At 35.2% G+C, this 13220-nt stretch overlaps 1 protein-coding gene across 1 annotated transcript; it reads right to left on the reverse strand.

Moving 5' to 3' along the window:
• Positions 1–556: 556 nt before the first annotated feature.
• Positions 557–8022, reverse strand: LOC130407422 (V-set and immunoglobulin domain-containing protein 1-like). Its single transcript, XM_056730219.1, has 7 exons — positions 7924–8022; positions 7282–7442; positions 5979–6186; positions 2161–2316; positions 1936–2052; positions 1696–1819; positions 557–1565 (listed from the first exon to the last, which is right to left on the reverse strand). Exons 1-7 carry the CDS (start codon positions 7958–7960, stop codon positions 1481–1483), a joined length of 888 nt encoding a protein of 295 aa, XP_056586197.1. The 5' UTR covers positions 7961–8022; the 3' UTR covers positions 557–1480.
• Positions 8023–13220: the final 5198 nt, after the last annotated feature.

Raw genomic sequence — 13220 nt, forward strand, 5'->3', positions numbered from 1 at the left:
TACGTGGCAGAGATTTTAATTCACACAAGCTCCTTGAGTAGGTTGGGAGGCGATTGTAATCTCACCCACCATTGAAAAAAAAAACTAGCTACTGGCTCTCATTTCAGAGGCTGATTGTGTTACTAAGCAACTGTGTTAACTGTCACATCCTTTCACCATCTGTTGCCAATCCATTTCAGTGCCCACTGATTCAAATGGCAGCCACTTAATGAACACGGTGGGTATGATATCATTCAGAAAATGGCTAAGCCGACTAAACCATGGCATATAGATACATCCATCTGCAAAATAATTGGAGCTTTCTCCGTCCACTTGCGTCATTTCATTACTCTTTTTTCCAATTTTTTTTGCTCTGAAAAAGAAATGGATTGCTTAGATCAAGAGGAGCACAGAATGAGACTGAGATTTGTTCGTATTTTTTCTCATGTATTATTATCTGAGGGAGCAGAGACATTTTCAGCAGCCGTATTTTACGGTTTTGACATTCTGTCAATAAGTTTCATTTGATGGCGTCATATAAAAAAACTACTCACTAACCCTCTACAGTGATCATATCTGAATCTAATCAAAATAAATGTTAAGAGAAAAATGAACACAGCAAAAAAAAGTACAGCACATAAAAAAATATCCTTAACACCCTACTAACACATTCAGCGATTCTTTATCCCCAATTTCCTTATTTCATACTAAAACCATCAAAAAAATTGCTATTCATTCACTTTACATCTGTCTTGACTTAAAAAAAAAGAAATGGACACAAAATTAATTTCAAGCAGTTAAGTTTAAGCTTTAAGAAATATTTATTTAGGTTTAAGGAAACTTTAAGGTATTTTAGTCAAGTGTGTCCATTTACACATTTTATTTAAGCTATTTAAATCACACAAATTGTTGCTGTCCTTCAAAAAAAATCCACATTTTGTGTTTTTTTTCCCCCTAAATTCTTATTATTGGTCACCCTTTATGTTTGCCACTAGCCTTTGCAAAAAACTAATCAATAAAACGTTTTTAAAAAGTCCTTCTCAAATTGGAAAACACATTATTTAATCATTTCAAAAGTACAGTTTTTTTCATTTCCTGAACAGTTCATTTTGACATCCAAGCTTTCGACATGCGACATGCAATACTTCGAAAGAAAACTTCAAAGGAAGTAGTAAAACATTATTAATATCATTACTATTGTCCCTTGAAGGTAAAACGTGTACTTTTTTAATGTTGAAATATTTTGCTCTATCTCATCCTTATATTTACTGATATGCAGAAATATAAAAATGTTTTCTCACAAAAACATTGTGTTAATAAAACAATGTGAATTTACTTGTATTCACTGTATATCAGATGTATTTTTTCTGGTGGTGAGGGGGAGTGTTCAGAAAACCTTGGGGAACATCTTATTTTTATTATTAATTAATAACATCAAAGACATCTTTGCTAAAAACAGGATCACCAACATCAGGCATTTTTAACCATAAATGAATGGATGTTAGGCTTCCTCTTCTCCATGGTCCTCAATTGGCTTAGCTGGAACAACCACATATTCCACTGACTTTACACTCTGTTGTTTATTCCTGACAAAAGATATATATATATTTTGTTACACGACAAATAAAATATTGACGATCATGACAAGTAAAGAAATACTTATTATGACAGCAGGCAGAAATGAAGGGATCATGTGTCTGGTGGTGTAATACTGACTCTTTGGATACTTTGTGCTTCTTTTTCTTCAGCTGGTGTGTGATGAACCAAACCAGCAGGAAGATTAAAACGGCTCCCAGAATTGCCCCAATAACCACCCCAGCGATTGCTCCTCCATTCAGCTCTGAGCAAACACACATTTTAATGATCAGTATAAAGTATAGCTAACGTACATTTAAATCTGAATCACTGCTGTTAGTATAGACTACAATGCTAGTAGTGTAGGCCATAAGTAAATACCTGTGTGCAGCACAATACTGCAAGTTGCGAAACCCACAACGTTGGATGCGTTACACTGATATTCGCCAAACTCAAATTCAGAGATGTTTCTGATGTACATGAACCCTGTTGTCACATCTAGAACAGAGAACAAAACACACACATACACACATTAAAACAGTAAATTCCGCATTTCTCAGCATAGGGTTTAAATGTAATTGGTTTTGTACTGCAGTAAAGATACACCTGTTTGGCCAAGCACTCTGCTGCTCCTGCCCTGCTGGAGTTTAGTCCAGGTGTAGTTAGGGCTTGGACTTCCTTTCTCAGAGTGACATGTGAGGGTGACCAAATGACCCATCTCCACAGTGCCGTGGACAGCACAATAAGGAACAGATGGTTTTTCTTTAAAAGAAGACAAAGTCATCATACCGTGATACTAAAAATATGAAAATGACCCAAAAAGTAACCGGATTGATAGGGTATAGGTACCAAACATATACGGTGCACAAACAACTGGTCTTACACAAAGAACATAGAAGACTACTCTAATTCATTTATAAAGGCATAGTTCACACAAAAAATGATCATTTACTCACCCTATGGTCATTTCAAATCTGTGTAAGTTTCTTTCTTCTGAAGAACACCAAAGAAGATATTTTGAAGATTGTTGGTAACCACACAATGCCGGTACCCATTCATTTGCATTGTTTTTTCTGCAATGGAAGTTAACGGCACAGCCATTGTTTGGCTGCTAACATTCTACAAACATGTTTGTGTTCTGCAGAAGAATGAAACTCATTCAGGTTGGAAATAAAAAGAGGGTAAGTAATGATAACAGAATTTAAATTGTTGGGTGAAATAGCCCTTCAATTCAAATTGTCTGTAATTGATTTTTGTGTTGGCAGAAAAATTAGTAATAGAAAACATAGATGTACAGTACATCACCTTGAATCATACTTTCCAAACCTTTTCTTATGTTTTCTTATTTAAAAAACAGTATAGTAGTGCAATTGTTATTTTATTAAATATAATATAATGAGTACGACTTTGTTGTTGAATATGCAGCATTGCAAGAGATGCACACACACACGCACACACACACACTTATCACGATCCTGCTCCCTTGTTCAGGTTTTCTAGTCTTGTGTCAGGATTGTGGCAGTACCCACGTGTCAAGTGTGGAGAGAGTCATGGCATTAGGGTCGTTCGACTTCATGGGGCGCCACAAGAATCTGCAGCCGCATGACAACCGCAGTGCATTCTGGTTAGACAATATGTCTGAATTTGATCATCGCTGCACATCACATGTGCCATTAAAGTACCGCGAGACCAAAACGAGACCAGCCGCCAAGGTAAGGTGCTGCAGTTGCTCAAAATTGGCTGCGAAAGCCTTGATGTCGACACACTTTATTTTCATTGGCAGAATGTTCACGTGTATATGTGACATGTTTTGCGTGTCTATTCTTACACACTCGGTTACGATTATACTCACAAATTGGATTTTTGTATCACATTTTATATTTATTGTACTGATCTTAATGCAATATAGGTATTCCTATCATATTCACTTAATCATTGATAAAGAAATGAATATCCCATGTTCTGCTGTAGGTTCAGCTCCCTACAGGAAGCACGAAGTGTCTGACTTATCAGCCGTCTTGTTACTCCTCCCCCCCTGCAATCGGCTGATCTCGCCAGTCAGTGGCAGGCTAGTATGGGTCAACTCAAACAAGCCTATTGTTTGTTTTGGCGTGCCATGTGCTCTCTCCGGTCTTGTCTTTCTCCCGGCTCTCTCGTTTTCTCATTATTGATTATGTAATGATTTTATGTCCTGCACCTGTTCCCGTCCTATTTAATCTCCTCATGTTTTCTGTCTTGTGGCTGTTCTTTTTGCGCGCATTGTGCAAAGTTCGTGTGGAATTATTCCCCAGACTCGAGTTACCCTGTTCATGTCTTGCCTTCTATTGAATTGGACTGTTTATTTGTGTTGTTTGGTTTTCATTGGTTTTTCCCCCTCGTGGGAAGTGTTTGTTTCCAGTGTTTAGTTTTTTGCTGTTTGCACCCATCGTGGGTTTTCGTTTTATTAAAGTCTTGGTCTCAACTTGCTGTCAGCACCTGGGTTCTCCCTGTCTGATTCATGACACACAATGTTGCCCTAAAATCTGACTACACCTCATCTTAAAATATCTTAGAAGGCAGCATCTTCTTTTACACACTGAGGAAGCTAGTGAAGTTTTGAAACAGAGCATTTATACGTTATATAGAAATGAAAACTCCTTTCTGTAGAATTGCATGTAACCCGTCTTTCCCTTCTGCTCTAATTATTGACATGGAGAATGAAGAGACTAGTCGGCAGTAGTTCCCATGGTAACCAGTGTGGTTACTAGCAGAGCCATTGAAAAATAGAGTTACGACACTCACATAAGCTGTGATTCGTTTCGTAAGGCTGCGTCCTTGTGTCCTACAGAGGTATCATCCTTAAAGGATGCGGTATACGGAGGATTCTCAACTTAGAATTAAACGAGACGTCCTTCGTAAGACATACTGGCAGAAAAGGAAACAGGAAGAACCACATTGCTATGACAACAGGTTTTTACTCCACACCTGTCAAATTAATTAAAATTATTTCTACATTATTTTAAGAGGTAAAAGTTGATTACTTTCTACCCTAAACAATGCCAAAAGAGTTAAAAAAATATAAAACAATTTTCCTTACTGTTTTAAAAGGAAAAAAATATATTTAAACTATTTTCTACTTGTGCCTGCTAAGATAAAAAAACGTATTTAATTGAATGTGCAGCTGATGCAGTTTTTTTCAATTAATAGACATTTTTCCTACGCAAAGAATTGTGGGTTATCTACATTTTTACATTTAAATTTGTATTCATTTGGCAGACGCTTTTATCCAAAGCGACCTACATGTAGGGTGCAGCTATCACTGCAGAGCAAAAACTTAATAGTTTTAATAATTAATAGTAAAAAATTCATACTTTTTTTACCGTTATTATGTGTGGTAAAAAAAGTTTCAATCAAGATTTTTTTTTATTTACAACATTTCTACACAAATTTAAATGCTGCTATTGGACTAGTATAGGTAAACGTCGCTTACGAACTACAGGCTACGTTCTGCCTGGAGACCAAATGGTACAAACAAATAACACAGATTTAGTTACAAACTAGCTAGTAGTTACTAAGCATCTAGTGTGGACTTTACATTCACATTTAAGAAAGAATTTACGAATAACCTTCACCAGTTACTAGGGCGAGTGTGGTTGTCCTGGTAACTGGGTAAATGAGCAAGAGCTACAGACAGTATTCAAGAAACAAATCTGTTTCTTATGAAGGTACATTTAAAAAAAAGAGTCTTACAGGTTCCACAACAAACAGATTAAATTAGGTTAAAGCACATCTACGAGAGTGTGAATGTTAACCTTAACCTGAGCTGACCATCTGCAGTACTGTAAGCTGTATTCACCCCATCATCATTAGTCTTAAAAAAAAGTGATGTACATTTTTAGTCCTCTGATATTGCTGAATATACCATTAAAAATACAAGATGTCAAGCTATTGAAAAACATGTTAAAAATGAAATTATAAATTATTATTTTTGTTGTTGTGATGAACAAATTAAAATGCCTTAACATGAAGTTTATACAATTAGAATATATTTTTTACGCTACAAAATACATTCTCCGGTTTTATGTTGCATACAGTTAAAATGTCTAGGTGGTCTGTTTAGTAAAGCATTTTGGCATGTTTTATTATTATTTTCAAATAAATGTAGAAAAGTGATTTTGTTTTTATATTTTTTTACATTTCAAATATAAAAAATAGGTTTCAAAATATTTCACCGTGTTATTATTACAGACATACATCTTTTTCATTGCCCACAATCTTGAAATTTTTCCAAATATCTTCCTTTGTGTTTAGCAGAACAAAGACATTTATACAGGTTTGGAACAATCTGAGGATATTTTCAGTTTTGGGTGAACTGTCCCTTTAGGTTTAATATGATTGACAATTATTGTTCAGGATCATGTGTGTAGAGAATGTTGATGTGTTACCAAGCACTTTGACCAGGACAGAAGCAGAAGTGATGCCTTCGATGTCAGGGATGTTGTGAGCTTCACAGGTGTATGATCCAGAATCAGCGGCCTGCATGTTGCTGATGGAGATTGAGGCGTTCATAGTTGTGTTGACTTGATTAAGCATAGTCAGTCTGCCCTTAAACTGAGGACTGATGTATGCAGTTCCAGCCTGATAGAAATATACCTACATTGCAATGTGATAAAAACTATGAGTAAATGAATATATTTAATCACAACAAATCACATAATGGTTTGTATTTATCACATTTAATTCCAACAAAACGTAATAAATATATATATTGAATAATATAAAAGGAGTTGCCGTTTTCATATAGTGAAAAATACTGCATGAGCACGTCCATATAAGCAGTTCTAATAAATGGAAATTATTTATGTAATATGTATTATATTTTCACTATATTCCCATATATTTTATAGTAAGGGTAAGTTATTTGTAAAAGAAGCATTTTTATCAAAAAACATATTTTTTTTCTTACCTCTACAAGAATCCATTTCAGATGATATATACAAATATACTTGTATTTTCTATGATGGCGATTTAATGTTTATGTTGCACAATGAAATTTTTAAAAACTTTAGGTTTTTAATGTGAGAATTGGTGACCGACGATAATATACTAAACATATCAAAATTGTATATATATTATGCATGCAAATACATGAAGCCATGGGTAGTAGTGCTCTTACGGACATTGTGTTGACCATCTAGGGCGTATATAAGATTGCAGAGGCAAATAATGCTTGATACACCGAAATGTACATGCACTATTAAATACTGTATAGGCCTATATAAGTCAACATGAGACCTATTGAAAAATAGCAAAGTTAAAGACAATGATTCACATATAATAAGCCTCTGGGCATATCCTGGCCGCTCGAAACATTTGCATTGGATTCCATGAATCACAATGAATCTAAGTGACATCTGAAAGCGGTTCACTGAATCTCAATTAGGCATTAATTACAGTTTTATATTCATAATGGGGTGCAATATCACAATTAATAATGGCTCTGAATCAGAAATCGATTTTATTTTAATGCACTGCAGGAGTTCCTGAATATGAAACAGAGAAGTATTGTGAGGAACTCTAAAGATCACCAAAGGCTTATTTCTGTACATTAATTCTTGCAAGGAAGAGTTTTTATAAATGTATTAAAAGAACATTGATGTACCAACGGTGGGGTTGGCATTTATGGAATCTGGGTGAATACAAAAAAATCATCACAGAAATGCTCACAGGTCATAACAAAAAACAAACCTGTTGAGGACTGATGGAGGATCTGCTGTAGAAGGTCCACTGCACGAGGAGGTTGGTGGTGGGCTGATTGGTAGCGAAGGTGCACTGTAGATAGATGGTTTCACCCACGGTCACATTGATGAAATTCTTAGGGACCTTTACAGTGATGGAGTGTGTGGAGTCTACAATAGAATTGAAACTTAAGCATTTCTATTCATTAAGTAAGCCATTTGAATCATTGAAAATATTATTATGCTGAAATAAAAATTCAGAGCCCAGTTTTCTAGTCCTCTAAAATTCTCATTTGGCTCAGCAGAGGTTTAATAAATTCATCACTTGCGGCAACAGTCCTCTCAATAGGCACTTAACAAAACTTGAACTAAGCCAGTTAAAAAATCAAGATGCAACAAGTTAATTAAACATTTTGAGGTGGAGAGGTCTAAACATTTTCTACAGTGTATGAAAATACAATGGCGCGGAGCTAAACTGACCACAAAATAATGCAATAAGCCCCAAGAAGCCATAAATCAAGGACCAGATATTTTATAATTTATTTTTTAACACAGTCAGGAAATATCACGTCTATAAATATCACAGTGGCAAGCAGAATTCATTCAAGCGTTACAATAGTTTTAGTCACAAGGTCAAATTGTAGTTACTTACCTATAAAAGTAAGCAAAAGAACAAAAAGCGAAAACATTTTTGAAAATCTGACTTGAACCCGCAAAAAATTTGAGTGAGATATGTGCAAACGGTTCTCAAACTAACAAAGAGGGTTTTTTCATAAGCGTAACTTATCTCTTCAATCCCAAAAAGTAAACACCCTCTAACTGACGAATCAACACGTGTTTAATTTGTAATATCTCAACGCCCATATCTTAGAATTCTTGAAACCCATAATCATATTGACCTGAAGCCAAGTGCAACAAACCCTCTCTGAGAAAAAGTACCCTTAGAAATAGAACTAAGCGCTTTCCTAACTTAACGGCTTTGTTGAAACTTGACTTTTTAGGAATAATGCACTTTAAAAATTATTTGTTGTTTTAACTTAAAAAATTGAGTTACCCGGCCGCCTTAAGTTTTTTAAACAATTAAATTTACATATATTAAAATATTAGTTAACATAACAATTTATCATCAAATTCACGTAATAATTAATATTTTACATTCAATTTACTATAAATTTTAGGCAGTTTTTACATTTTTACAGAATTACTAATCTTCAATGACCAAAATTAAAATCAATACACTCTGTAACAAACATATCAACAATTGTGAGATACTGTGACAAAAGTGTAAAAGTGTATCAAAGTGATGTGTCACAAATTAGCTGGAAAGCCAACAGGACCACTGACATTAGTCAGTTTCATAAACTAAACATGAACTAGAGTTTCATGTAGTTGTAAATTGGTGTAAACAGTCACATTGATTATGTTTATCTCAACCGGAACAATGATTTAAATTATTCACTCAACTAGGACTGACATAGAATATTAATTATTAACCAAAGCAGACCCACTGTAAATGATTCAATGACCACAATGAGTCAGAATCAACCGAAACAGATCTAGTCGATTCAGTAGTGAATGACCAAAATGAGAATGAACCAAAACTGACTTAAATGATTCAGTTTCAAGTGTGACAGGCCTACATGATTTAATATAAAGTGTGACAGACTAAAATGAACCAAAACAAGTTGCGGACCAAACTGTGGACCCAACTGAGTAAAATAAAGTGACTGAAATGATTTAGTATAAAGTGTGAAAGACCCAAATTAATCACAACCAACCCAAAAAAAGACAAATAGTGCAGCATCAAGTGTGATAGACGGAAAATAAATCAAATTCAACTAAAAGGAATCAAACGTGTCGTACCGAAACAAATCAACCAACAAAACAGACATAAATGATTCAGTATCACGTGACAGATCCACATAATATTAACAATGACAGATCAAAATGAAACAGAACCAACCAAACAGACCGAAACTGATTCAGTATCAAGTGTGGAGGAATGAACCAAATGAAATGAATCAGAAAAATGAACAAGGACCAATCAAAACACGCCTAAGTGATTCAGTACAAACCCTGACAGACCAAAATGAATTAGGTGCAACCAAAACAGACCTAATTTAATCAGTATCAAAAGTATAAGAGCAAAATGAATAGGAACCAATATGGACCAAAAAGGAGTTAAGATGATTTAAGACCAACCAAAACAGGCCTTGATGATTCAATATCAATTGTGACAGAACCGAATTGAGTATCAACCGAAAGAAAGCCAAATGATTCAATATCAACTGTGTATGAACTAAAAAACGGAACAATAAACTCTTATCGAAATAAACGTCAAACAGCTCACACCCAAACAGGCAGCACATGTATTTGCATTGTGAGTAGCGATTAAAGAAAAGTCACAAGATTAATCATCAAACATGGTAACAGCAACCGAGACCTGTTTGAACTAGTGCACGTTCACACACAAACGGCACAAACATGACATATTTTGTTGATATAGTGAATAGCAGGTCTTATCACCAAACAACTCTTTGAAAGAAAAAGGCATGGGAGTTGTAATCGACCAACTATTAGACTAGCGTTACACTACAGTTAGCATTTGAAGGACGTGTCTGAAAAACGTGTTGTTGACTGACACCAAAAACAATTTCTTGACCCAACAAGAAAAAGAATGAGTATATTTAGCATCTTTCTTCTGGCAATAACCTCCCTTCTTCCCCTCATACCTACCTCAATGTACGCACTACCTGTTGCAGGGAACAGAACACATGAGGCAAACTGAATAACCGGCAGCAGCGTTTATTTCAGAAAGAGCATTTTTCATTCTGGTTGCTATGGAAATGCGCTCAAGACCACCCGGCCAAGGTTATCCTTAGTTCAATGAAACATACGAGACATTCTCCTTGAGCCACATACCGATGCTTTTCAAGTGTCAGATGGCACAAAATCTTTATACAAAAGCAACATATTCGTGAATAAACAGAAGACATTTAGAACCATTTTTACGGATAAACATATGAGCATAATTTGTGTTGAAGATTTTCTCTCGTAATGGTATTAGCAGCCATAAGCCTTAGGTGTGATCAAAGTGAATATGTCAGATCATTGAATGTAGTTTTTCTTGACAGATCGGCATTGGCAAAAAAGAAGAACATGTGAATTGTGTTGAACGCAGCAAGCAGACACATGTCTCAGTGTGGTATGTGTTCGGAAAACCGCCACCACGAGGTCACTTTAGATATTCTTTTGGCACTGTTTGAAAGGTTTGTCATGAGGCCAAAAACTAACCACAGAATGGATCAATGTCAAATGAATGATCTTGTTAGATCCCACACATTTCTCAAGTGGCCCTACCTAAAGGAGGTTCTTCCACCAAGTTGAAGGAAAAGCACGGCTGGTTACCAGAATGCAGTATATACTGTATATATATTTATATATATATATACATATTTTGACATTGGAAACTGAGATATGAGAACACCAGCATTCAAAACAGTGTTTAATAACTAGTCCATCTTGTTTGTATGATACAGATGTCTTAGGAATAACCTTCAAAGACACTCTAAACTCCATGGGCGTGTCAGGACCCACTCACCTTCATAATCATACTTTAGATTTAATACTGTTTTACGGTATAAATGTGGACGACGTTAAAATCCTTCAGCAGAGTGAAGACATTTCGAGAATAAATTATAACAATGCAACCAGAAGTCCACAGGGGTCAGTCTTACGGCCTCTGCTTTTCGCATTATACATGCTACCTCTAGGAGATATAATAAAGCTACAAGGAATTAGCTTTCACTGTTATGCTGATGATACTCAACTTTATATTTCCTCAAAATTTAATTCTTGTCCAAAACACGGCAGCTTGAGTTCTTACACGTACAAAAACGTATGAGCATATTAGCCTGGTTCTGTCAACCTTGAACTCGTTACCTATAAAGGATTGCATTATTTTAAGATCTTGCTTATTATTCATAAAGCCCTACATGATTTAGCTCCTCAGTATTTGAACAAACTTCTATTGCATTTCAGTCCTCCATGTGCATTACGCTCTCAGGCATCCTGTCAGTTGGTAATACCTAGAATTTCAAAATCCAGTACAGGTGGCAGATCCTTTTCCTATCTAGCGCCAAAACTTTGGAATAGTCTTCCCTGCACTGTCCAGGAGGCAGTCTGACTCTGTCAGTTTAAATCTAGACTTAAGATGCATCTTTTAAATCTTGCATACACTACACTTCCATAATATAAATCCTCTGAGGGTTTAGGCTGCATTAGTTAGATCAACCAGAACCAGGAACACTTCTAACAACAACTAATGAACCAGTTGCAACAATGAGTGCAGAGCAGTACTCTACTCTCAGCTAGTCTTGTCTCATCGTTCCAACGTTCCCGCAGGATGCAGTTCATGCACAGACTTGATGGCAGTGCTGAGAATGGGAAGCGGTGACCTGAGAAGAACTGAGATGATAGAGCTGGATTAAGGACGTAGCTACTTGACACGACTTCCCAACAAAATTTCAAATGCTATTAGATTACTAATGAGAATCTATAATTTACTTTATTAGTAAGTGTATTTATTTTTTATTTAGCCTTGTCCTGCAAGCACTGTTGAGCTTGTGCAGAGGCAGCAGCTTTTGCCAGATGGGAACTGAAATCCCCTGGTTGGGCCAGGGTTCTTCTGAGGTTTTTTTCTCTATTGGAGTTTTGGGTTCCTCGCTACTGTTTGCATACTGTTTTGCACTATTTGTGTGGCTGGGGGGCTGCTTTAGAATTCTGAACTTTTACATAATTAATATTGCATATAGAAATGTATAGTCCACTTAATATTTAACCTGTGTTTCCTTTATCTTAAATGTGTGCTTTCACTGTGCGTGTGTCTTTGTGTGTGTGTGTCCGCGTGCTTGTCTGTGTGTGTTTGTCTATGTCTATGTGTGTAAGTATGTCTGCATATTGTGTGTGGGGAGCGTTTGTATGTGGGAATGTCTGTCTTCTGTGTTTTCCACTTTTTCTTGTTTTTACAGGTATATGCCTTTAGTTGTTTTGCTTATAGTCAATATATCGGTAACACTTTATAATAACTGCACGCTATGAATCATAAGTTAAGCATCAGTACATAGTTAATTCATCGTTTATGAAGCATTAGCCCCATATTAATAGACATTAGTAAGCAGTTTATAAATACAGCTATAAATGCTTTGTTCTTGATTTATAAGCCTGTATATAATATGCTTAATAATCAAATTTTCATACTGTATTAAGGATGAATTCATCATTTCTAAATTAAGGATTACATTACTTACAAACAAGTTAGTTAGGAGTTGTCACTGGTTCATGAGATCATTTAAAAAAGTGTAAGTAAATGATTAATAAACTCTCTGAATGCACATTTATACATCTTATTATTCTGACATATAGTAACAGTTACTTAATGTGTTAATAAATGCTTTTTAACACACATTCCTGCTGTAATTCATGATTAAGATAGTTATAAAACATTTACTAGTTGTCAGTTAACTATTTTTGTGAGCTCATCTAAAGTGAGTACTATGTATGCCTTGTAAAGCATTTACAAATGAGAGTTAAAGGCTCAGTTATCTTCTAAACAGAAATAGGAAAAACACAACACAGAGGGATACAGAACATAGAAATATTTATTTCAAGATGCCAAAGAAATTAAACTGTACAGCTGTACATATTAATGAATATAAGATGATTTAATATAAAATAAAAAATAAACCTCTGCAAAATTAAAATTGTACAACCGAACGTATAAATTAACATTAAATGAATTGATATAAAATGAAAAATAAACTGTGAAGTGATATGCAACTCTCATTTGTAAATGCTTTACAAGGCATACATAGTCCTCACTTTAGATGAGCTCACAAAAATAGTTCTCTAACAACTAGTAAATGTTTTATAACTACCTTAATCAATCAT

Source organism: Triplophysa dalaica, chromosome 19 (genome assembly GCF_015846415.1).
Source record: "Triplophysa dalaica isolate WHDGS20190420 chromosome 19, ASM1584641v1, whole genome shotgun sequence".
Taxonomy (NCBI): Eukaryota; Metazoa; Chordata; class Actinopteri; order Cypriniformes; family Nemacheilidae; genus Triplophysa; species Triplophysa dalaica.